Consider the following 27,806-nt stretch of genomic DNA (forward strand, 5'->3'; position numbering starts at 1 on the left):
TCACAGGGAAATGATGTCTGTGTTAACTCGAGCATAATAAGAGGCTCTACAAGATGGAGAGATGAAGGGCTTGCAACAACAGCCATGAGATCAGCTCTGAACCTTCAGAGAAGCCACTGTGGTTGCATACTACACCTGCCATCTTGAAGAATGGCCCCAATTGTGCAATTCTTTATGTACATTGAGACAGAATCCTTATAAGGAGACCCATGGAAGGCCACCAAACCCACGTCAAATGTGGGAATATTTCAAACGTTACTAATTCTAAACGGGGTGAAAAGCCTACTCATCACTATGCATATTCTGTGGGCTGCTTCTATGAGCTCACCAACTCCTAATCCCCCTAGAAAGGAGATTTGATCTCATCTGGTGAATTAAAGACCATTCTATTTACTTTTTAAATGATTTCATCTAAAAACTGATAGAATCACAAAATCCATCTTGTTTAAGGACAAAACACTTGAAGCAAAAATAGTTCATATTTTACCACATGATCGTATTTCTGGATTGTATATTTTTGTTTCTCATACTTTAATTTAGGTGAAATATATATAGAATGAAATGCATACATTTGATGGATAAAGTTCAAGGAGTATGACAATGTTACAGTCCCAAAACACCACATCGATGAAGACAAGGAACATCTCCAGCACCCAGAAACCCCTTCTGTCCTTCTCCCAACTAGTGGTCTTTCCCTGACCCCACAAATGCCAGTCTGATTTCTACCATAATCCCTAACACCGTTAATTCATTTGGCCTACAGTAGCGCTTCATAAAAATGTTTTCTTATAGAATATATAAATTATTTTACTCAACAAAATGCGTGTGATTCATCCATGTTGTTCACAAGTCAGCAGTTCCTAATTTTTAAAACTGCTGAATAGAACAGAATTCCATTGTGGAAATGCCAGAAACTGTCTATCCATGCACCTGTTATTGGACATTTGAGGTGCTTCCAGTTTAGATGTATTATGAATAAGACTGTGGGAAACATTTGTGTCTGAGTCTTTGTGTGAACAATATGCTTTTATTTCTCTTGAGGAACCTAAGAATGGAGTCACAAAGTAAGCATATATTTAGCTTTATAAAAAACTTCCAAATTCTACCTAAAGCAGTTGTATATAGTTTATCCTCCCACCAGAGTATGTTAATATTTTAGTAGCTCCACATCCTTGCCAACACCTAGGTATTGTTGGTCTTTTTAATTTTGGCCATTCTAGTGGAACATGTAGTGGTATATCATTGTTTTATTTTGGTTTTCTTTACATCTAAATGTATTGAGCAAAATTTCACATTCTTATTGGCTTTAGGATCTGAAAAAAATCTTTCACTCTAGGGCAACCACTAAAAAAAAAAAAAGTTAAAAAAAAGTATGATATGGTAAGAAAGGAGAGAAAATGGAATCATATAAAATCATCAAATAAGCCACAAAAGGTGGAAAAAGAGTAAAAGGCAAAATAGGAACAAAGAATAACTGTGAAGAGGAGAAAAGAGTAGTGAATATGGTATATATTATGCAACTATAACAATAATCACTTCAAATGTCAGTGGTCTAAATACACCAATTAAAAAAGGTCATCCGAGTGGACCAAACAACAAGACTCAACTCAACTATATGTTGTCTACAAGAAACTCAGTTTAAATATAAAGACACACAGAGATTAAAAGTCAATGAGTGGAGAAAGATACCAGGCTAACACTGTTCACAAGAAAATGGGAACAGCTATATTAATTTCAGACAGAAGAGACTTCAAAGCTAAAGTTATCAGCAATAAAAAGGACCATTTCATAATAATAAAGGGATCAGTTTTCCAAGAAGATGTAACAATTCTCAACTTGTATAAGCCTAACAACAGAACATTAAAGTATGTGAGGCAAAAGCAGACAGAATTGCCAAAGAGAAATAGATAAATCCATTATTATAGCTGGAGATTTCAACACCCTTCTATCAGAAATGGCAGATCCAGACAGCAGAAAATCAGTGAGGACATGTTTAAATTCAATAAGTCCATCAAACTATTGTATATAGTTGACATCTGTAGACTATTTTATCTAACAACTGTAGAAAACACACTCTTTTCAAGCTCACATGTAACATTCAACAAGACAGACCATGTTCTAGGCCACAAAATATACCATAACAAACTTAAAAGAATGGAAATTATATACTACACGCTTTTAGATAACAATGGAATTAACTAGATAGCAATAACAGAAAAATAGCCAGAGAATCCCCCAAATACCTGGAGATTAAACAAAAGCACTTCCAAATAACACAAGTCATAGAAGAAATCAAGAAAAAATTAAAAGTATTTATGGCTAAATGAAAATGAAAACACAATACAACTTGTGGATGCCGGGAAAGATGTGTTTAGAGGGAAATTAATAACATTAAACGTACACAATAGCAAAGAATAAAGATATAAAATTAAAAAACCAAGCTTTGAGGATCCCTGGATGGCTCAGCGGTTTGGCACCTGCCTTTGGCCCAGGGTGCGATCCTGAAGTCCTGGGATCGAGTCCCACATCGGGCTCCCGGCATGGAGCCTGCTTCTCCCTCTGCCTGTGTCTCTGCCTCTCTCTCTCTCCTCTCTCTCTATCTCTATCATGAATAAATAAAATCTTAAAAAAAAAAAAAAAACCAAGCTTCTATTTCAGGCAACTATAAAAAGAAGAACAAATTAAATCCAAATGAAGCAGAAGAAAAAAAATAATATGAATTATTATTTCTGGGGCAGACATCAATGTACCTGAAAATAGAAAATTGATAGAAAAAAATCAACCAAATCAGAAGCTGGTTCTCTGAAAAGATCAATACAAACAATAAGCTAGGGCAGCCCAGGTGGCTCAGTGGTTTAGCGCTGCCTTCGGCCCAGGGCATGACCCTAGAGACCCGGGATCAAGTCCCACATCAGGCTCCCTGCATGGAGCCTGCTTTTCCCTCTGCCTGTGTCTCTGCCTAACTTTCTCTCTGTATCTCCCATGAATAAATAAATCTTTAAAAACACACACACACACAAAAACCAAAAAACAATAAGCTTCTCTAGCTAGTCTAAACCAAGGGAAAAAGAGGATACAAATTACTAGCATCAGATATGAGAGAGAAGGTCACAACAGATCCCAACGACATTAAAGGGATAATGAAGGAATACTCTCAGCAACCTTAAACCCACAGGTTTGATAACCTGGATGAAATGGATCAATTTCTTGAATGATACAACCTGCCAAAACAAACAAAAAGAAATAGATAATTCAAATAGGCTTATATCTATTAAAGAAATTGAATCAACAATAGTCTTCCAAAACAGAAAGTACCAGGCCCAGATGGGTTCAGAGGGTGAATCCTACCAAATATTTAAGATAGAAATTATACCAATTCTCTATAATCTCTTTTAGAGGACAGAAGTAGAGGAAACAGTTCCTAACTCATTCCATGAGCCCACCATTACCCTGATACCAAAACTGCACAAAGACATTAACAAGAAAACTGTAGCCTAATATCTCTCATAGCATAAATGCAAAAATCCTCAACAAAATATTAGCAAATCTAATATAATGCTGTATAAAAAGAATTATACAACATGTCCAATTATGATTTATCCCAGGTACCCCGGTATGTAAGTCAGGTTCAGTACTCAAAAGTCAATTAGTGTAACCCATCATATATCAACATAGCAAAAAGAAAAATCACATTATCCTGTCAGTAGATGCAGTAAAAGCATCTGACAAACTCCAACAGTCACGCATGACAAAAGCTTTCAGTGAACTAGGCATGGGGGAACTTTGTCAACTTGATAAATATCTACAAAAATCCTATAGCTAACATTATACTTCGTGGTGGGAAACTCAAAGCTTTCCCATTAAGATCAGGAACAAGGCAAGAGTGTTCTCTTTCACCACTCCTTTTCAATACTGTACTGGAAGTCCTTGCTAATGCGATAAGACAAAAAAAAAAAAAAAAAAAGGAAAGAAAGAAAGAAATGCTGTACTGATTAGAAAAGAAGAAATAAAACTGTTCACACATGGCTGTCATAGAAAATTTGAAAGAATCAATAAAAATGCTTCTGGAACTAATAAATAAATAATTACAGCAAGGTCACAGGATACAAAGTTAACATACCAAAGGCAGTCATTTTCTATATACCAGCAACAAAGGAGTGCAATCTGAAATTAAAAACAATTGCTATTTACTTGGGAGAGGCAAAACACAATATTGAAGGAGAATGAAGTTGGAGGATGGACACTACCTGACTTCAAGATTTACTACAAAGCTATAGTAATCAAGACAGTGAGGTGGAGAAAGAATGGACAAACACATCAATGGAACAGAACAGAGCACCCCAAATAGACCCACATAAATACAGGGGTGAATCACCTGTGACAGAGGCAAAAGCAATACAATGGAACAAAGATCATCTTTTCAACAAAGGGTGCTGGAACAACAGGACATCCCCATGCAAAAAAAAAAAAAAAAAAGATTCTATACACACAGACCTTTAACGCTTCACTAAAAATTGACTCAGAATGGATCACAGACCTAAATGTAAAATACAAACTTATAATACTCCTGCGCAGGGATACCAGAGAAGAGTCCGTCACTGTCTTGAAGCTCTCCTCTACTGCTGGCATTACACTTTGTAAACACTCGGTACTTAGTAAAGGTTAGCATACAGATGGAAAGGCTGATGTTAACCACTGGGCCTGAAAGCACTGAACACCTGGCCCCGGAGCACTGAGGGTGACGACGAGTTCTCCTTCTCCCAGTTGACTCTTGCTGTGCTGCACAAGCCCCTGGCCAAGCCTCAACCCAAACAAGGCACCAGTTGATCTCCTGTCCTGTCCTCTAGGGCAGAGCTTGTTCTTCTCCTTGGTATCCCCTCCTCCCACTTCTCTGGGACTTCCTAGAGCTGTCTGTCCAAGTCTTTTGGCTGCTAGAGGCATCTGCTCCAGCCTAGAAACACAGGGAATGGAAAATTATTCAGCTCTAGGCATGTCTACACATTCTTCATCTTCCCAATAGCCGGGCTGGTTTCTTCTTACCAGGACACAGAGTCTCGTTTGCAGAATCTCTGAGTCTGGCTAGCTGAAGGCCCCTGCTCTTCTCTTATTGGCACAGGCCAGCTGTGATAACATCCTCACTGAAAAGGCAGACAACAATGGGATTTCAAGGGCTCCAAGGAACGGAACAGAAGGATGAGGGCCTTTTCTGGTGAAGCCCAAAGGCTCCCACCCATGTGCCCACATTTGCCCAGTTTGAGTCACACTGAACTCACCCTGTCCCATTGGTTTGGGTGTTAGTTCATGGCAACTCTGATTACAAACAGGATCAAATCATGCAGAGTTTTTGATCCTGTGTAATGTTATTGTGAGAACGAGCTTAACTGCTTTCCAGTATGGTCATTATTACTCTCTTAACTTCTCTTCTCTATGATACCTCGCATGAGTCATGACAGGAGACTCTCACAATCCCACCTCCACCCCTCCCGTACCAAGAAGCTGAAAGGTGAGATTCCTGAGCTTTGTCTCCCCAAGTCCTCCCTGCAGGACTGTGATTCTGGATCCAAGTTAGAACATCAGGAAACCATGACCTGGTAGATGTCTTCTTACCTAATCACTCCCCATCCAAGAGGGACAACAGGTGTCTGTGCTAATTTACCTGGCTGGCCAAAAGGAGGCCCAACAGGCACAAAGTGGGGCTGCCCTACCCAGGAAGCCCCACTGAAGTGTGGCCAGATCTTCCCTCCCCAAAGTCAAGTCTGCTTATCCCCTGGGTAACTTGGACAATTTTGATTGCAAAAGACAAAAAAATCATGTAGGCCTCTGTATTAGTTTGATAGAGTTGCTGTAACAAAGTACCACAAACTTGGTGGCCTAAGCAATAGAAATTTATTGTCTCACAGTTCTGGAGGCCAGATGTCCAAGATTCAAGGTGTCAGCAAGGTTGGTTCCTACTGAGGACCATGAGGGAAGGGTCTATTCTGGACCTTTCTTCTTGACTTGCAGTTGGGTATCTTCTCCCTGTGTCTTCACATGGTCTTCCATCTGTCATGTCTGTATCTAAATTTCTTCTTCTAAAGGTATCAGTCATACAGGATGAGGACCCACTTACATGGATGGCCTCATTTTATCTAATTACTCTTTGAAGTCTCTCTCTCTCTCTCTCTCTCTCTCTCTCTCTCTAAGTACTGTCACATTCTGGGAATTAGGATTTCAATCCAGGTATTTTTTAGGGGACACAATTTAGCCCATAACAGTTCCTAGAACACAATTTTATTTTGAGGATATTCAGGTTCAGAACTAAGCTGGGCAAATGTGGATAGGCCTTTCTACAACATTTCCATTTCTCAGATGAAGTCAAATCTTTTTCTCTCCACAACATTTCCATTTCATTATGTGTCAATCTTCCTATTACACTGGAAACACTTGGCAGCAATTGGGCAAGTAGCTGTCTCATTCTTTGCTTCATATCCACTTGGCCCAGGTTTGGCATGTAACAATCTGTAGTCATGGAACTTTGGGTTTCTCTGTGCTTCTGCTTGCTTCTCTCACTCCTCGCTGGCCAATCCCTCAGGAGCCTCTGATCCAACATGCTCACATTTCAGAGAGACATTCCATACTTTTATTTCACTTTATACCATTTATATTAACATTTAACCTCCTTTAAGGTCATTCATATGTTTACTTAAAATTTATAAGATAAATCTTTCAAATAATTGTTATTTTGTCTAAGACTTAAATACAGAGAACATTTTTCTTACATAGTGTAGCTTTTCACTTCCTTAAAGGTTTTGAAGATTGTAAGTTCTTAATGTGATAAAGTCCAATCTATCATTTGTTCATTTGAAGGTTAGGTCTTTCATTTTGTTTCTTCCAGCTTCACTGAGGTATGATTGACAAGAGTTGTATATATTTAAGTTATACAATGTGTTGACTTGATACATGTATACACTGTGAAATGACTACCACAATCAAATTAACACATCCAGCAGCTCATATAGTTTCTTTGTGTGTATGTGTATGATAAGAACACTTAAGATTTACTCTCTTAGCAAACTACAAAAATAAAATATAGTATCATATATAATCACCGTGCTATAATTAGATCCTCAGACCTTACTAATCTTACAATTCAAAGGATGTAGCCGTTGACTGACATCTCTGAAGGTTAGTACTTCTTGTGTGCTAAGGAATCTTTGCCTACCCAAGGTCATTAAGATTGTCTCCTATGTTTTATTCTAGAAATTTTTATTATTTTAGCTTTTACATTTAAGTCTACCATCCAACTAAAACCTCAGTAATTCAAGAGCCATTTGTTGAACAGACTGTCTATTCCTCCATTGAATTTTCTTAAACTTTGGTTAAAAATCAATAGGCTATATATAGCATGTCTTCTGTAATCTGTTCCACCAATTTATTTGTCTACCCTAACACCATACACACTGTCTTGATTACTGGTACTTCATAGTAAACCTTGAAATTGGGTAGTGTTAAGTCTTCCAATTGGGCTTTTGTTTGAAAAACTGTTTTGACTATTTTAGATCTTTTGTATTTCTATATAAATTTGAGGTTAGTTTGTCAAAGTCTACAAAAAAGCCTGCTAAGGTTTCAAGTGGGATTACACTTTTGGAGCATTATTTGCAGAGAACTGATATCTTAGCAATACCGATTTCTTGTAATTTATAATCATGACAAATCACTCTATTCGTATAGTACTCTTTATTTCAGAAATGGTTTGCATTTTTAGCACAGAGACTTATATACCATGTAAAATCTATTAAGTATGCTATTTAAAAAAATGACACAGCATGTAAAATGGTTTTATTAACTTCAATTTCCAATTGATAGCTATTCGTATATGAAAATAAATAATTTTTAAAAGGCTGATCATCTATCTTGTAAACTTGCTAAATTCACTTATTTAAGTCTAGCAGACTTTTTGGGAGATTCCTTAGGATTTTTTTAAATCAGATTGTATGTGACTTAAAAATAAGGACAGATTTCCTTTTTCCTTTCAACTCTTATGCCTTTTACTTCTTTCTCACTGTGATGCACTGACTAGGTGCCAGCTCAAAGCAAACTAGAAGTGGTCATCCTTCATTTGCTTCTAGACTTGGAGGGAAAGTCCTTAATACATCACCTATCATCACAGTGGCTATATAGTGTTTTCAAAGATGCTCTTTAAGACATTAAAAAAGTATTATATTCCTAGTTTGCTCAGATATTTCCCTCCATCAACAGGGGTTTTTGTCAAATGCTTTTTCTGCATCTTTTGAAATGATCACGTAGTGTTTCTTCTGTATTCTATTCCTGTGAATTATATTAATTAGTAAATGCTATTCCTGAGATAAAATCCACTTGTTATACTTTATTATTATTTTATATGTGACTAAATTTGTTATACTTTGTTATAAATTTTGCATCTATGTCCATGAGGAATATTGATTGATCTTTACTACTTTTGTAATGTGTCTGTCAGGTGCTGGCATCAGGATTCTGCAGCCTTCATAAAATAAGGCAGTAAATGCTTCCTATTCCTATTTTCAGAAATATTTTGTATAAGATTGATATTATTTCCTCTATAAGTGTAGATAGAATTCACACGTGAAACCATGAGACAGCCATAGATAGAGGTCCCCAAATCTTATTCATATTCCCCTCAAATCTTTGGTGACCCAAAGACCAAGGTCAAAACAGAAACAGAACCATGCTAAAAATGCTTAAAGGCACATATCCATAAGTGTAGGGTTATCCATGAGAAATTTAATCAGCTACTAGAAAAAAAATCAATTATTTTTAGAGAAAGATACCAGATTCCAGAAAGATGACACAGTATATTTATCCACAATGTAGTACATAAATAAAATAAATAGAAAAAGGTACTCCATAATTCAGGGAAAAAATAGTCAACTAAATAGATTCATAGAAAACTCAGTGGAGATGCAGACAAGGATTTTTGAATTACTGATGTGTCAAAGAATCTTCAGAAAAAAAAATATATATCTGAATACAAAGACCAAAGTGATGGGGAATTTTGAGACAAAAATGCTACAAAAATGAACCAAAAATAAATCTCGGAACTGGAAAACACACTACTTAAAATACACCACTTGATGGAGTTAATAACAAACTGGGAAGGATTCTGGGAAGGATCAGTGGAATCAAAGGCACAGTACAGCCAATTACCCAAACTGAGGTACACGGAAGGAGAAGACTGAAAAAACAATTCGGAGCTTCCCTAGCCCATAAGATGGCATTACGTGATCTATCACACATATAATTGGAGCTATGGAAGAAAAGGGACAAGTGAGACAGAAAAACATATTTGAAGAAAAATAATGTGGAAATTTTTCTATATTTTGCTGAAATCAGCAGCCAAGAGTCCCCAAAACCTCAGAGGAAGGACCTCAAGCAGGGTCAAGTGCCAGAAGACCACACTTAGGAACATTACAAAGTGCTAAAAACCAAAAGATACAGACAAAACCTTAAGAGTAGCCAGAATACAAAGACATGTTATATATAGAAGAATAAAAATAAGAATGGCCACTAACTTCTTATCAGGAAAAAAAGAAAGATGAAGGCCAGGAGGCCACTGAACATTTTCAAAAGAAAATCTATCAACTTAGAATTGCAAATCCAGCAAAAATATCTGAAAAGTGAAGCCCAAATAAAGGCATTTTCAGATAAACAAAGGCTGGAGGAAAGTGCTGTCAACACACTGTAAGAAATGTTAAAGGAAGTTCTTTAGACTAGGGTAAGATAATACCACTAGATAGAAATTTGGAATTGCCTGAATAAATATGAATCACCGGAAATGGTATATATGTGGGGAAATAGGACATGTGATTTTTCTTTCTTTTAAAAAATTCTTTAGTAATCAACTGACTCTTTCATTTAAAATATTAGCAACCTACGTGGGATACAAAACAAATATATCGGTATCATACTTAACAAAGCATAGAGACAAAAGGGGGTATATAAGTGGATTGTTTTTTCAAGTTTTTTACATTGTATGGAAATGGCATGATATTAATTCAAAGCAACTGATAAAAATGGAGACTGTAAACTGGAGAGGAACCACCTAAAATATAGAGAGGTGTAACAGTGAAAGCCCGTAAAAGATACAGAAAGAAGTGCTGATAAAAAAAAAAAAAGAAAAGAAAGAAGTGCTGAAGGAAACATTCAATTAACTCAGATGAAGGCAGGAAAGGAGACACAAAGAACAAGCAGTTAAAGAGAACACAAGTCAGATAATGAGACAACCACAAATATAGAAACAATAATGCAAACAGAACAAACAGTCCGTTAGGAAGTTAGTGATTTTGGGTCTCAAGCACTTGCAGGTAACAAGACCCACTCTAAATATAAAGTCACAGATAGGATGACAATAAAGAACTGGAAAAAATGTGACATGTCACAAGTAAGCATAAAGAAGCTGGTGTGCCTCTTAACACAGAAAACTCTACAGCAAGAAGTAATACAGACAATAAAAGAGAATTAACTCCACATTGACCAGAGGGTAAATCATAGAGAAGACATAACAAATATAAATGTGTAAGCATTTAATAAAGTTTCTAAACACATGAAGCAAAACAGAGAAATATATAGAAATTCATAACTTTATTTATACTGGAAGCTGTATTTCCAGTTAAAAATGGGGGAAAAATATATTCACAAGTGATTAAATCTGTAAAACAACCATATAGTTTTACCAAGAGATAAGACCTGTGTAGACAAGCTATAAAGTGTTGTCAGGATTAAAGACTCATGAAATAAGTCAATCGGAGAAGGACAAACATTATATGGTCTCATTCATTTGGGGAATATAAAAAATAGTGACAGGGAATAAAGGGGAAAGGAGAGAAAATGAGTGGGAAATATCAGAGAAGGAGACAGAACATGAGAGACTCCTAACTCTGGGAAACGAACAAGGGGTGGTGGAGAGGGAGGTGGGCGGGAGGTAGGGGTGACTGGGTGACGGGCACTAATGGGGGCACTTGATGGGATGAGCACTGGGTGCTATGCTATATATTGGCAAATTGAACTCCAATATATTAAACAAACAAACAAAAAAGGATTAAAGACTCATGCCAGTGTCTTTGAAGACAATCTACTTCCATTTTCAAGTGAAGAAATAAACACAGCTGCAATGAAAAGCCAATGTGGGTATTTTGAACTGATAGCAGAATATTTCTTTTTAAGTATTCATGATGAAGGAGATAAAAGTCATGATGTCTATAATTTACATTCAAAGGGCACATCGAAAAAAGAAAGGTTGAAATATATGGTAAAATGTTAACAATTCTTGAATGCAGGTAGTGGGTATAAATTGTATATCTCAATATAATTTCTACTTTTTTATAAGTTTGAAATAGTTTTTAATAAAAATATTTAAAAATGTATTTATTAAGTAACAGTTTCCATAAAAATTTTAGAAGGTAATTGAAAGATGAAGATGATCTTACTAGGTATGTATAAGTTTCAACATAGTTTCAGTAATCAAAACAGTATGAACATAGTGGAAGATTAGGTAATTGGTATTTAAATGGCTTAAGAAATCGAAACAATTATCCAAGTTTAGATGAAAACTTCAATCAATGGAAAAAAGAGACTATTAATTAAATAATATTGATTCAACTCACCAGTTATAAATAAAAGACATAACTCCAGAAGAACTAAGATCTAACTATGAGAATCAAAACTATAAAAATATACAAAACTATTAACTAAGTACTATATATATTACTGTGAGGACAGGGGAGGTTGTCTTACACAAGACAGGAAAACAGATTTGATAAAAACAAATGGGAGATTTGACCTCATGAAATTAAATTTCTTTATAGTCAAAAGAAAATCTGAATAAATTTTTTGAAAATAGCCTAGAGAAAATATTTGTAACATATAACAGAGAAACTCCTAGCACCCTTAACAAAATATATAATGTATACTTATTTATCATAAAAAGTAAACAATTCAACAAAAAACATACAAAAGCTCTGAACAGACATATACATAGAAGTAGGAATAATAAATGGCCAACAAACATGAAGCAATCTGTAATACAGAGAGCTATCAGAAAATGGCACATTTAATGAGCAACAATTTTCACTCACATGTTAGGAGGAGTATCTATTTTTAAAGGACCAATAGGTCAACAGGTAAGACTAAATAAGCAAGTTTATTGCAGCATTATTTACACTGCAAAATTCTAGAAATATCTGACCACCAGTATGGGGAAAGTTTTAATAAGCCTTTATATTGTTGTACCCCATTCTACAAGGTGTTATGTAACTCCTCAAAAAAGGGAATGCATCGTGTATAATCACATTTTTATTAATAAAAAACAGAGGACAGTATGTTTGTGTAGACATAGTGTACAGACAGACACACACACCCCAACACAGAGCTTTGGATAAACACAGAAAAGTACATGGGATGATTTTAATACCAATTAGATTGCTGGCATGGAATGCAGAAAAACATAATATTCTTCTTATATACTCTTCTGCACTCTTTGAATTGTTAAGACAAACATGCATTACCTTTAAAATTAACTGTCCAAAATTTAATCATCCATAGGTAGACAGTATACACCATTAACACACACACATATGCATTAAGCACCAAATATACTATTTGTAATTAGATTTTAAATTTTCTATTTTAAAATATTATTGTAACCATTTTGCTAAAAATATATGAAAGAAACTTGATACTAGTTACATGACTCTTACTTATAACCTAAAAAAATGTATGTGTATGAGTTTCAGCAAACCAAAGGCTACTTTCATCCAGGGTCTATTTTCCTAATCTTATAAACCACCATAAGAAAGAGAACTGTAAACAAACACCTGTTTTTACAAGAGCTACACACAAAACCTGTTGCAAGCAGAGGAAGATGTGCTGGGAAGAACCTCTGTGGCCCATAATGACACTGACCCCTTCCATGGTCCTGGGAGGGCCCTGGCAATGTGTTCAGACTGCCCTAGGTGAAAATAAGGTATCTCTTTTTTCCTTAAACAGGGTTCCCGAAATTGTCTAAATTTCAGGCTCTGCAAAATCTGGACCTGCCTGTTTGAATGCAAACTGAATCACAAACAACGACGGCTTAATCAAAGGAATGGATATCATTTTACTACATGTATATGATATTCTTGAAGAGGTAAACTTTATTGCATATCTGTAGTCATTTGTAAACCTCATGTTTCATGTTTGTGGTACCTGAGTGAATTGCTTCTAAAAGCTTTAAAGCAAACTCTTCTAAAAAAGAAATGTTATGCTTGTCCTTCTCCGATTGACTTACTTCACTCAGCATAATACCCTCTAGTTCCATCCACGTTGAAGCAAATGGTGGGCATTTGTTGTTTCTAATGGCTGAGTAATATTCCATTGTATGAGCACTGGGGTGTTATTCTGTATGTTGGTTAATTGAACACCAATAAAAAATAAATTTATTAAAAAAAAAAGGCAGCTACATAGGTAAATTAAAAAAAAGAAAGAAATGTTATGATCAATACTGAAGGTGCACAGAGGAAGAATGGACAGCACCTGAACAAAGAGAATATAGACCCAAGTCCAGCAGGACTAGCAGAGACCAGTAAACAAGTGTTCACAAATCTCAAGGTAAAGATGGCATCCCTTAAGATGGACTTGATCAGACATGGAAACCACAAAGGGAGAGTCCTAGCAGGAAAAGGTGGTGGTCATACCTACAAACTGACAAGAGGAAGAGGCAGGTTAGCCAGTAGACAGAGATCTACTATACAGATGGTGGACAGGTTCACCATGAACACACCTGATATATTTCTGAATCCATTAGGTAAGACATGCCTTCCCAGAAAAAATAAACCAGATAAATTTAGCCTGATACGTTAGAACATTTTAAGTAATCTAATTCTCTTTGTTCTGACTCCATGTTCATGAAACAAACTTTTGTCACTTAGTTTCCTAAATCCCAGTACTCTGATGTTTATAACTAAAATTATGTTAGATGAATAAGAAGGAATTCCAGTTTTATCCACCAATCACATTAACCCGATCAATAAGATCCGGATTCTGAAAAATGAATCCATTTTCATTTCCTTTTGAGTCTGTGAAGCCAATGACTAAACCCTGGACTGAAATGAATTCAAGGAGAGACCTCTTGCAAGATGACTTCTCTTTAAAAGTATCCATTCCTGTGTGAGCAGTTTAAGTTGCAATTCATATATTTTAATTATCCCCACAATTCACACTCAGTAATTCTGTCAAATAAGGAAACATGCAAAGTAAATATAAAGTGCATGTAAAACAAAAAGAAAACATATAAAGATTTTTACATTTCTTCCTTCAAATATAAATTTATGCTAAATTATATTTCTGTTTTTAAGTTTATTTCAGATAATAGTTCCTATGCTTCTAAACTTTTAAAAATTATTTTTACCTATGTGATTGATTATTAAGGTTTAGCGATCCGGTCTGGTACATCTCTTCCAACTGTTTCCTGTTTCCAAAGTATAAAGCAAGGTCTGTGGCAATGATGGCTTTGCGGATGATCTCAAGCACCTGTTCATATTCACTGGAGCTCAGGGTGGAGAAGATATTGTGCCCTTCCAACTACGGAAAAAACACAAATAAACACCACCAATAACAAGCACAAGCTCTAATCTTATGACATTTGCAGGTACTTGAAACACAGTCAGTCAATGGCATTCGGCACACAAATGACAAGTTTGGGGGGAACAAAAGGATAGTTTGTAATGATTAATGGAAATTAATGTGGTTTTGCCTTAAGCTACAACAATTATGTTACCATGTAAAGGATCTATTTCCTACAGTAACATCATTTGCTACCAAAAAATCCGAGTTATTTAAATATAGATCTAGTTTTTGGATATTTCTAGTAAGCTATTAAATGACTAGAAAATGTAAAATATTTAAGACATTTCTTCTTCTAAAGATTTTATTTATTTATTCATGAGAGACACACAAAGAGAGGCAGAGATATAGGCAGAGGGAGAAGCAGGCTCACTGTGGGGAGCCTGATGCGGGACTCGATCCCAAAACCCCAGGATCACTACCCGAGCCAAAGGCAGACGCTCAACCACTGAGCCACCAAGGTGCCCTTTAAAACATTTCTTCTTAAACTAACTTAAAACTTTAGTAATTTTTATATTAGAAGGAAACTAATGGGTTATAAATCATGTATATCTTTGTCCACTTCAGCACATCTAACAAATAGTAACCTACTTCCTCCATATCCTTGAAGAAACGGTTCCACAATCTCAAAATGAAGTTTAGTCAGGCATATTAAAATTTCTCCCAACGGGTTAACAATCCTTTTATGTAAAACACAAATTGCTGAGGTGAAAACACCCCCTCTTCCACTGTGGTCACAGGAGGGAGAACAGCAAACTAAACCCTGGACAAGACTACACACTGGGCATTTGTACTCTAGTACCTCAGCATTATTCTTTTGCATATGAATCTGTTAAGAATTTTCTAGAATAACTTTTTCCATGGGCAGCCTGGGTGGCTCAGCGGTTTTGCACCACCTTTGGCCCAGGGCCTGATCCTGGAGACCCAGGATCGAGTCCCATGTCTGGCTCCCTGCGTGAAGCCTGCTTCTCCCTCTGCCTGTGTCTCTGCCTCTGTCTGTCATGAATAAATAAATAAAATATTAAAAAAAAAAACACTTTTTCCTCTGAGAATCTTAAGTCTTTATTTGTAATTGAGATTAAAAATGGGTTGTTTTTTTTCAAACAAAAAGACTGAAATAATAAGGATGCATTCAATTTGTGGGCTCATCAATTATTGTTAAATTATTCATTATGAGACAACATAGTCCTACTGTAACTGATTGCTTTCACTTGCTCTAAGCTATACTTATCGGCTGATACAATACATTAAAAACTTGAAATTATTAAAGTATACTTTTTTTTTACAAAATCAGACATCTCACTAAGACGTGGCCTCCTTCCTATTACCCTGAAATAAGGCTGTATGTGCACCATTTTTTTCAATCAGAATCATTATTACCTAGTTTTTAGCTTTTATAAATATTTAAATTATCCTATGATAAATGCAGCAAATGGGGTTGGTTATTTTTCTGACAGTAATAATAGGAAGGACTTACATTTATAGGATGCTTGAAATTCACAAAACATTTTCAAAGACATGATTTCACTTTCAAATTATAAAATTTAAAGAACTCTCTGAAGAACTCTTTGGAATCTAATTGAAATGAAGTTATTTGTTGAATCATCAACAGGATTTTTCTTTGCCTGAGGAGTAATTGCGGTGCTTAGATAAACTGGTCATTTTGGTCATTTTTAGTAACACAATCTCACTTGAAGCAGCCTTCATGAATACGACAGCCAAAGGGTAGACGTGATGGCCGACTTCAGGTCAACATGAGGAAGAAACCCCTGAAGTTCAGTTACCACGGGGATGATGTAGGAAATGTTGTGGGTGGAAGGCTGAACCCAGGCTGCTTAGTCACTGAGGGGACAGGGGGAAGAGATTCAAGCTCTGGGAAGGTGGTTGAACTCAAACTTCCAAAAATTTTAGAGCAGGAAGTTAAAAGAAAAGAACTTTTTTCTCTGACTCCTGCTATGAAATCTGCTTTGCTTTCATTTCATCCTAACTCAAGGAAAAGTAGCAGTTTCCGTTTCAATACTTAATGCCTTGTCACCTACGCTCCCAAAGCGTAAACATGTTTCACACTGGTATGCATGGTTGGTTCTCATGCACACATCTACTATTGGCAGGCTGTCAAAAGAGCAATCACATGTGAAAAATATTTATGTGCTTTATTACCAATAAACCATTAAATTGTAGTGTATAAAAATATTCTATCATACTGTTGAGAATTTTTCTTTAATCCCTCTAAAATAGGGACTTCTTAGCCTGGGTTCTAGAAATTGTCTCCGGGACCATAGAGTTACAAACTCACTGCAACTATATATATACGCACACATACACACACATATATATTTAACACACACATATTATAAAAATATGTTTGCTGAGTGTGTCATCCTTAAGGACATCTCAAAAGTATCCATGATCTATCGCAAATGCAGATGATTTTAAAGGATCTGTATATTGTTGGCTACTTCAGATTTATTATTTCTTTCATTGCTTTTCTTTTTAAAAAAATTTTTTTATCTAAATTCTAGCTAGTTAACATGCAATATTGGTTTCAGGGACTTTTTGATATGAAAGGAAACTAGGTGGAAAAGTTTAGCAGAGGTCCTTTGTAAGGGAAAGTTGTAGCCAGAACCCTTTTACTGCTTCCTTCAATATTCTGCAAGAGCAAAGGTAACAAATACATGAACTGTATACCTTTAAGAGGATCAAGTACATATTTTTCAGCACTTTGCTCCTACCAAAGGAAAAGAAAATAAGGGAGATACAGCAACCAAACAGAGCAGATAAATAGCTTTAAATCTTTTAAAAGCTCCAATTTCACATTAGTTAACATTAAAACCTTATAAAATAATACCTTTTATATACCAACTGGTGAGTTTATTATAGTTAATGTCCCAGGTTGTACTGTGTAAAGTTTATATGAATTTAAGGCAGTTCATCCCATTTTGTATCAATCACGCATTTTATATTGGGAAATTTGTCTAAAATCCAAAGATGGATGAACTGCATATAGTCAGTCCTCAGGCCTGTGAGAGCATGAGTGGGCTCTGTTGCAGGTGCTCTAAGCAGCTGAGGTCTATGAGCTACTAGAGAGCATGGGCAATGCTGGAATCAGCTATGTGCTGGAAGCCCCCTGGTGACCCATTCCCTAGGTGGGTCATCTTTCAATCCCTCCGACTCTCAACAGGGTGACCCCACAGATTTCTAGCCATTGACTGCACTGCCTCTGTTCTTCCCATCACAAGATGAAGAAAAGAGGTCTTTACTGATTTGGCAGATACTTCGTCTGCAAGGCTTCACTTTGTGTAAGGATGTTCACGGGACAGCAGCTACTCTGCCCATGGGCCCAAACAACATGAGTTCATTCTGTGAAGGGTTCACAGCTTAATGGGAGAGACGCGTATAAGCACGCAATAAAATGGATGGAGCAGTCTCCATGATGGAGAAGACCTCGGGCAGGGACACGGATTCTGCAGACAACGAGGGGCCACAAGCCTGCACGGAACAGCAGGAGACCACACGTGTTCCGTGGGAGCCACACAATTTCAATATGGCTCAAGCACATCGTCTGCGTGAAAAAATGGTGACAAATAGTAAGAGTTCAAACAAAGGCCTTGTGTCAGAACTGAAATGATCACCGGAAGGCGACAAGAAGGGTCAGGACAGGAGAGGCCTGTCCTACGACAATCACTCTAGCAACAGTGTGGGTTTGGTTAGAACCAAAGCAGAAAGACACGCTGATCCATCTTTCCTCAGCAAGCTTTTAAAATATTATTATTAATCATAAAGAATTCTCCTCAAAGCCCCATGCTGCTTAGTTCTATGAAAGAGATTCTTAAGGAAAGGCCCTGGGGCTCAGATTTTAATACCTGTATGCCAACCAGCCCAAGCCCACCGGGTGGGTTTAAGTCACCACCACAGGAAGCCATAGGCATGGGCTGAATCATTCAGGGGGTCTGACATGACAAAAGTCAACTGCATCGAGCATTCACAATGGCAACAGCTGGATATTTATTCTGATACTTAATCACCTACTTCATCAACCACAGGATAGGAAGCATAGTAGTACTGTAATTAAGAACTTAGGATTTGGAGTCAAACAATTCTAGCTTTTAATCCTGTTCACTTACTAGCTGTATGACAAAGGACAAGTTATTTAACCTCTTTGATGCACATTCCTCTTATTTGTAAAATGGAAATAAACTGTGATACCTATCTCATAGAATGTTATAAAAATCAATGTGTTAATACGTGCAAAATTCTTAGGTTTCTGATTTATTTATTTATAGTAAGTATTAAGTATATAGTGTTTATAATGAGCACCTAATAAATGATGAAGTGATTACTATGACGATGACTGTGATGAAGAGAACAAAATCTACCAGTTTAACTGCAGCCAGAGCAAAGGGACAGAAAGGAAAATCAAACAAACATATATGCCTAGAAAAAAATTTGGTAGCCAAAGATCACTTTTATCCACTCAGAATACATCTACAGAAAGTGACAGGTTGAAGCTAGCCTCTGTGTGATAACTTTTAACTTATTAGTAAAGGCAGTGTTGGAGAGAAGTATGATAACTTTGCAGTAAATTCTACTTAGTACAGACAGATTGGAAGAATTGCTTGTTAGCAACTATAGGAAGTAATGAAAATGTTACAGGATTCCAAAATGCTGGGTATAAAGATAATTTTCTTAACATGTAAACATATTTCAGAATCTAGACAATTCAAGATTAATGGAATATTGAGAAAATTTTCTTTTTTAAAAAAAGATTTTTTTTTTAATATTAGAGAGATAGAGGGAGAGAGAGAGTATAAGCAAGGGGAACAGCAGAGAGAGAGGGAGAAGTAGGCTCCCCACCAAGCAAGGAGCCTGATGTGGGATTCTCTTCTGGGACCCTGGGATCATGACCTGAGCCAAAGGCAAATGTTTAACTGACTGAGCCACCCAGGCACCCCAAGAACATTTTCTTAATAACAAGAAAGATTATTCCTAATTGGTCTTTTTTAAAATTTTGACTTTGAGTACTTGACATGGAATATTCACAGAAGGCAAACATACAGAAAAGGGTGGCTTTGATATTCAAAATAATCATTGACATCTCATTAAGAGAGAATAAGTGGATTTAATATTCTAGCACTAATGGTTCTACCACAATTACTAAAATGTGTGGGAGAGCTTTGGGTAAGGAAACAAAGCTTACTTGTTTTCTTGGATGTCACTGGTCACACAAAATAGTCTCCTTACTTGGAGGCATTCTACTTTTTGTTTCAGTATCAAGCCACCTAAACTCTTTGTTGTAAGGAGACTCACTCACTCTCCCTTAAATAAAACTTGGCAGTTTCCCGTCTCCAAACTCTGTACTCACTGTTTTGCCTCTCCTGAACTCTTTTGCATCCACATTTGGTACTTTCCCATGACCACCAAGCAGCCACCTCAAGAGACCTGGTGATGGGTGGGCAGGGACAGGGATGAATAATGCAGGCTTATAATGGGCTTATAATGGGCCCGCATTGGGCTTATAATGCGGAGTAGGGGCAAGGTAAACTCACCAATAGAACATTTCAATACAATGTGAGAGAAACTAAGATACATGTCTGTTTGCGGGCTCAGGGGCCATGTAATGGGGCACATGGCAGTGACCCAGCTGTGTGGGAGAAGTCATAAAGTAATTCCACTGGAGGAGGTAATACCTGAGCTGAACCTTGACAATAAGAAGTTGGCCCAAAGGCAGTGGGAGTATTACAAGTAGGAAGGATCCAGGCAGTGACACAGAAGCAAGAAACAGTCTGCAGCTAAGAAATACAACATACAACAGTCCTAGAATACCCAGGCGCCATTCACTAAAGACTATTCACTTTACAACTGGAATTTATTGGGGCACCTGGGATGGCTCAGTTAAGTGTCTGCCTTTAGCTCAGGTCATGATCTTAGGGTCCTGGGATTGAGTCCTGCCATCAGCCTCCATGCTCAGTGGGGAATCTGCTTCTCCCTCTCTGTCCCTCCCCCTGCTTGTGCTTCTCTCTCTGTCTCTCAAATAAATAAATACAATCTTAAGAAAAAAAGAAACAATTTATTCTTGACACCACAAAACCCACTGACTTTTAAAAAGGAGAATAACATGTTTAGACATGTACCTGGGTGATGGGTTTGAGAAACGTGGATGATGGACTTGAGCCTGGAGAAATGGTGGTCAATGAGGGAAAAAAAGGTAGATAACAGATGATGAAGGTTGAATGCGGGATGTCAAAAAGCGAGGCCATTGGTGACTCACATAGGCTGTAGGAGGGCCAGTCCAGCATGTAGTAGAAGTTTCCTGTCTGGAATGCCCAATGTGACCTATAGACAGCCTAGAACCCCAATCCCCAGGAAACCAGTCCTGATACCCTGATGTTAAGAGGTAATGGGCAGTGTAGCAAAAATAAGAATGCAGATAATAAGTAAGACTACTTCTCTTACTTTATCCATGACCTAACCTCCTCCCACTGCCCACCAGATCCTTCTCAATGACAAAAGTGAAGACGAGCCAGGAACAAAGACTCCTCCTGCCTTTCTGTGAAGTTATGTGTTTGTGCGTTAGATTGAGATTAGCTTTTTAAATATATTTTCTATTCTCTGTTTGTTGATGTTGCTGGGGTCAGCCAGGGGTGTGATGGTGCTCCCTCTAGTTGCCCAGATTATCCAGTAAGTAATAGTGGCAGCCACACCCAGCCAGCAGGAGGTTAACAAAACTGACAAACTCACACAGACACACAGAGCCTTGGGAAGGCCTGATGGACAGCTATCTCCAACCATTATATACCAAATTATTTATCTTCTATTGGGCCATGCTGCCACAGTTCCAGATCCACAATCATCTTGTAGCCAGAGTGATAAAGATCTGCAGAGATCAGGATAGCAACAGGCAAACCCCTTCATAATGGTGAACAATGAAGATAAACAGAGACACCAGAGGTATCCATATGCTACAACAATATATTATCTTGTCCCTTATTTTAGTGACTGGAAGTTGGAATTTTTATTATTACTCTATTACTATTACTCTAGAATATCACCTTAAATTGGTCAAATTTGGAGTCGTTTTGATAAAATATAAAATTGGCAGGCCCTGGCAACAGGATGTGGGGGTGCGGGTGCAGAACGATGACTCTCAGGTCACCCCCCTGTGGTAGTTTGGTCATGGAGGCCACCACCAAAGGAGATATAAAACAATAGGCACAGGGCAGCCCCGGTGGCTCAGCGGTTTAGCACCGCCTGCAGCCCAGGGTGTGATCCTGGAGACCTGGGATGGAGTCCCACATGGGGCTCCCTGCATGGAGCCTGCTTCTCCCTCTGCCTGTGTCTCTGCCTCTCTCTCTCTCTCTCTCTCTCTCTTTCTCTCTCTCTCTCTCTCTCTCTGTGTCCCTCATGAATAAATAAATAAAATCTAAATAAAAAAAATAAAACAATAGACACAAATTTGGTCACACCTAATGCTGAGTCCAGGTGTTTGGAAACAGAAGTCCCCCTGTGCCCCAGGTTGAGGCACAGATGTGAGAGCCACAACCAACGGGTGATGGAGAGGACTCCAGAGAGCAGCCCAGCAGAGCAGTGAGAGGAGCCACATGGAGGCACATGGAGGTGATGGAGAGGACAGGGATCTAGATGCAAACCTTCCTCACTCCCCACTCAGGCCTGCACTGCTGTCTGCCCCTCTGCAGGGAGGGTCAGGTGGCGGCTACCCCGGGCCTTTAACTGAGTCCACTGACTGGTACCAGCTTGCCTCATGGCTTTCCCTTTTTTCTTCTTGGAATATTTACTCCCCAAAGGTAACATGCAGCTGGGGCTCAAGACCCTTCGTCAGCCCAAATTGGGCTGTTGGGGCCCTGAGGGGTCTGTTACATCAGTGTTTATCCTCCATCCCCCTTTCATACCCACAGATTGTTTTCTTGTTTCTTTGTTTTTCCAGGGGGGGAGGGGGATGTCGTTGGGATTATTAACCTCTAATTTCTATTTTCTGCCTGCTTTCCTCTCCCCTCAAGTCCTCTGTACGAGCTGTTGCCTTCAAGGGGCCCTTGGGGGATGAGGGAGAGGACTCACTCAGGGCTCGCCTCCGCTGTGTCCATCCTCCCTCTGGAAGGGAGGAGAGGGAGGGCCTCAAGGGCCTCAAGCTGGGCTCTGGGTGAGGCCTGGCCCCCTCCCAACCTTGGTTCTAGACTGTTACTCCCAGCTTTGGGACGTTTTCAGATCGATGACTATTTTAAAATTAAAACTAGGGATCTCTGGGTGGCGCAGCGGTTTGGCACCTGCCTTTGGCCCAGGGCACAATCCTAGAGACCCAGAGATCGAATCTCCCAGTGCATGGAGCCTGCTTCTTCCTCTGCCTGTGTCTCTGCCTCTCTCTCTCTCTCTCTCTCTCTCTGTGTGTGACTATCATAAATAAATAAAAATTAATAAAATAAAATTAAATTAAAACTATTTTACTGACATGGCAAAAAAAACCAAAACCAAACAAACCCACACCACATGCTCCAACGGAGCAGGGATTATCACATCCCCTCAGCCTACAATGGGTGTTGGCAGCTGTGAGGAGCTCAATAAATGCTATGAAAATAAAATTCAAGGGGCAGTTAGAGATGGATCTGAGAAGAAGTACTCAGAGAAGTATTGTGAGCATAAATGTCAAATCAGCATGGAGTAGAGGAATTTCCAGAAAAGGAAACCTTCCCTGGATACTCTTGCCCACGGAGGTAAGGCCATCGGATGACCCTGCTACATTTCTTCCTGTCCCAACTCACACAGGAGGCTGCAGCTCAGTTCAGGACAGGGATTTGGTTTATAAATGGTGAGCTTTTCTTTATAAATGGTGGGGTTTTCGCCTAGACCTGTGGCAACGCCCAGGGCTTCCTTCCAGCTTCTCCTCCTTGTGATCTGAGGAGGACTGTAAGTATGTTGAGTAACTGGGCTTCTCTAGAGATGAAGAACACATGTGTCCATCTTCACTCCGGCCTCCTCACTGACTGAAACCCCATCTCCAATACTCGGAATCTAATGATTCTTCAAAAGCTTCTTGCCAACAGCTGCCTGAACTGAATTTACTGCCGTGGGTTCTGCTTACTGTGCTCTGATCACTCTAGGAATGCTGCGTTGTGTAATGCAGAGCCCCCACATTGCCGAGGGCTTGCTCAAAATGAGATAGACCATTCTGAACTTCCGTTATTTATGGCAGCGAATGGGGCAAGTCTCGCAGCATGGAGCAGGGGTCAGGGGTAGTTCCGGCCACCCCATCTGTACGTGGTTTGAACACTGCTATGTCACAGGCTTTAATTTTTTGTTCTACCCAGCAGCTGTGTACTTTGTGCAATCCCTATTTCAAAACAAGTCCTATTATATTTAAAATAGGTTTTCCAAAGAAACTTTATAAAGGCTAATAAAATTATTTGCAGATTACACTGCTAAAAATGTTATCATAATCAAATGTATGAATTAGGATATGGTAGTGAGTCTGAATTAACTCTAAATGAAGGCATCCCGATGTCATTTTTGGCATTTACTCTTCTTCCTGTACAAACAGCCTGGAATCATGAGTAAGATCAGGGTACCTATAAAAACCATCATGAAGTTCTATAATGTTTGTCATTTACAAAAAGCATGTTTCTATACACACACATACAGATATATGCACACCCACACACACCTTTTATCCTGCTTAAATTACTAGGTAGGCACATTTGTATCTATCCATTCAACCACCTATACATACATCATTTTAAAAATAAAGAAAGGATTGGTGCTAAGGGGACAGCAGGAGTGTGATTTCCTACTGCTTTCAGGGACAGGACCAGCTGTGAACAAGTGGAATAATCCACTACCCGCTGGATGTGGCTTAAAAGTCCCTGAAGTAGCTCTGTCTCTGACACTCCTCCACCGTGACCAGCAGGTAGCTAGCAGGGCACTTCAGCGAGGTCACCACTTACTTTCTGGTGAAGAAACAGGACCCAGACAGGTCCGTTGTGCTGGGTTTTGGAAAGGTCTGAGCAGGCAATACTACCTGATGATTCCTGGGACACTTAGGATGAAGAGAACAAACAAGGCCAGTCAGGAGAAGCTGAGGAGAGAAAACCACAGCCCGGGAACTCAAAGAGAGGCCCAGGCTGTGTGAGACTGGGAGATGCCAGGCTGCAGACACTCTCCTGCCTTGCACTCGTCCACCACTAGCCCTGCTGGACTTGCTGCTGGCGTTTATCACACAGCCCTGAGGAGCTCATGTCCTTCCTTAGACACATTGCCAGAGGACCTCATGGGATTTCTCTTCCTACTCTGAGGCTGACAGCGATGGGAAAACAGAGTCCACTCCTCTGACATTAAAGCACATTTAAGAAACTGTCTGGGAGAGTAATCAAACCATCATGAATCAGATGACCTGATGAGCAGCTACCTGGTGAAGGTGAGTTTGAGGACGAATGTTTAAAGTGAAGACAGAGTGTATATATCAGACATTGAAGTGAGATCTGCCTGGGTCTAAATCAAGCACCAAGAATATCTTAAAAGCAATAAAATAAAAAACAGGACACACATAAAAACTAAAAGGACTTCAGTAACTTAAAACCTTGATTTGCTTAACTCTCAAGATTCACTGTTCAGTATATTTGGGTTTAAGAATATGATAATCCATATAAATAAGTTAAAGATGTGAAACAAACTTTGCCTTAGAGTATCATGTACTTAAATATCAAATGTGTCTGCAAAATATATATACATTCAAAATCTTCACCAAGGAATCATCATCAAAAAACCCCACGATTATCTGATGATGACTATACAATACAATGTTCTACAATAAAATGTAGCTGCTGTGGTTAGGAAGCCAGACCAATATCCCTTGTTTACTTATAAACCATTAGTACCCCTCTGGGAGCAGGGGGACCCCCGACACGTCAGAGGCAGCAGGTGGGCACGTGGCACAGGGGCTCACCTGGAGTATGGACACTGTCTGGGAGAAGTGGTGCTGCTCCATGGTAGAGGTGGAATAGAGAGCTGCCAGAGGGTGATCGAATTTCTGCAGGTAGCTGTTACTGAAGCCCCTGTGGTCCAGGTCATGACACAGACACGCGATTAGCAGTCCTTTGCGCTTCAAAAAATAACACAGTGCACAGATGTTCAAAACAAGGAAATGGATACGAAGGGATTTACAGCTTATCACTCCTATTATATGGACAGGCTCCTGCCATTCCAATAGCCCACATCCTTAGGAATCTTTAAAATTCCAGATGATCTAGCTTCTTTTTTAACCTCTTTGTTTTTCTCCTTATGAACTTGACAATCAAATTATTCTTGAGTTATCTGGCTCAGCTCTGGGGTGGTTATCAAATTAATGCAAATATTCCCAAGAATTATAGATCAAGCAAATCTGAACAAGGGGGAGGACAGTTTCAGTCCTTCATTCAAAAAATCCATCCAATGTTAAATTCCAACAACACTATTGCTATTATAAATAAAGGAACATGACAAGTAAATCACATGGCATGTGACAAATGGCAAATTGTACAGGGAGAGAGAGAGAGAAGAGGCAGAAGCAGGGGAGGTGTTAAGAGACAAGGTGAGCCACAGAAAGTCGATGTGAGCAGCCTGGAGGGTGAAGGAGAGAAGCAGGAGGTTCAGGGAGAGGAGCACATGGGTGCTAGCTCTTGCCCGTGAACCTGCCCTAATGGTCAATCAGGAAGATGATGGGAGCTGTGGCCAGAGGACAGAGAAGAACAGCAGAGAGGGTAGACTGAAGATCTTAACAGTCTTAAAAACTCTATGGTCCTTCCCTGGTTCCTGCAGAAAGCAGGGAAGGACCACAGAGTTTTTAGCAGAGAGTGATATCATCTAACTTACATGTTTTAAAAGATTACCATGCTGGCAACGGTACTGAGAACAGACTCCAGGATGGGGAGAGAAACTGGTTGAGGAGGCTTTTGTAGTGAATCAGGCAAAAGTTCAGACCAGAGTGATAGCACTGGGGGCTCAGAGGACATGATTAAGTCTGGCTGGGTTTTGCAAGCAAGGTCACAGGATTTCCTGAGGGTCCGGGTGTGAGCCAAAGGGATGGCAGGGAGAAGAGGAGGGGAAGGAAGGAGTCAGGCATGGCTGCAAGGCATTTCACCTTGGAAAGTGTAGGACTGTCAGCAACTGAGATGGCACAGTCGCAGGTGAAGGAGGTTGCAGGGAAGAGGTCAGGAGTTTAGCTTTGGATTGAGGGGTGATGTCTATTTGATACTCAGGGGAGATTCTGAGCTGAGCAGGGATGCAGGTCTCAGTTAGAAAAAGAGAGATAGGTGTCAGTGTATCTGGCATTTTGGGCCACAAGACTGGCTGAAACCACCAAAGCTGCTGTGGAGGTCGGAGGAGGCCAAAGGTCTGAGCCTTCAAGTATTCCAACTTTAAGTCTGAAGAAAGAGAAACAGCAAAAACTCTCCAAACCTCCAAACCTGTGTGGTCAAAAGAAACCAAGAGAGTTGGGCATCCTGAAGCCAAGTGGAGACAGTGACTCAAAGAGCTGAGATTCAAGTACTGACCCTCAGCAGGCAAGGCACACAGTACTGGTGATCTGGCCCAGGGCATTTTTTGGGGGGAGGATTCAAGTTGGTTTCAGAAAAAAGGGGAGGAGAGGAATTGCAGCCAGTCAGCAGGGGAGCTCTTCCACTGGTCTGTGGCAAGAGGCGGCTGAGAAATCAGGAGAGCGCTGAGTGGAGGGGGAGACAGATTAAGGTAACAACAGGGTGGTCCATGCAGAGAAGACATTCCAGCACAGAACATGTTGAGGGAGCAGAGGGAGGGATGAGCTGCTAGGGCAGGTCCTCTGAGGGGTAGATGGTGGACAAGGTCAAGCGGAAAGGCCGGCTCTGGAGAAGAGCCTGGTGAATGTTCTGGTGAGTGTGTAGTCAGAGCCCACAGGGGGAGATGCTGACATGCAGGACAGGGTCTGCAGAAACCTCACACATTTAACTCTATGCCTCCAAAATGCTCCTCTCTGATCCTCATTGAACAGAACTAGTTTATCTTGCAAACCTACTGGACAAGGAGGCCTCCCAGAACACCAGCACCCCTCAACTGCTGGTATTTGCATGGGAGCAGTCCTGTAGGCTCGGGGGTCTTAGGATAACTGAATTAGTTACATTCTGAATACTATTTTGGTTTTGGGTTGTTCCCATATT

At 39.1% G+C, this 27,806-nt stretch overlaps 1 protein-coding gene across 1 annotated transcript in view; it reads right to left on the reverse strand.

The window, feature by feature from the left end:
- The window catches only part of PDE10A (phosphodiesterase 10A), a 298,525-nt gene that overhangs the window by 19,703 nt on the left and 251,016 nt on the right, over window positions 1-27,806 (reverse strand). The window contains 2 exon segments of the mRNA XM_038526520.1: window positions 14,420-14,592; window positions 25,583-25,738. Of these exon segments, the coding sequence (XP_038382448.1) occupies window positions 14,420-14,592; window positions 25,583-25,738 (329 nt within the window).

The sequence above is a fragment of the Canis lupus genome, chromosome 1 (genome assembly GCF_011100685.1).
Source record: "Canis lupus familiaris isolate Mischka breed German Shepherd chromosome 1, alternate assembly UU_Cfam_GSD_1.0, whole genome shotgun sequence".
NCBI lineage: Eukaryota > Metazoa > Chordata > Mammalia > Carnivora > Canidae > Canis > Canis lupus.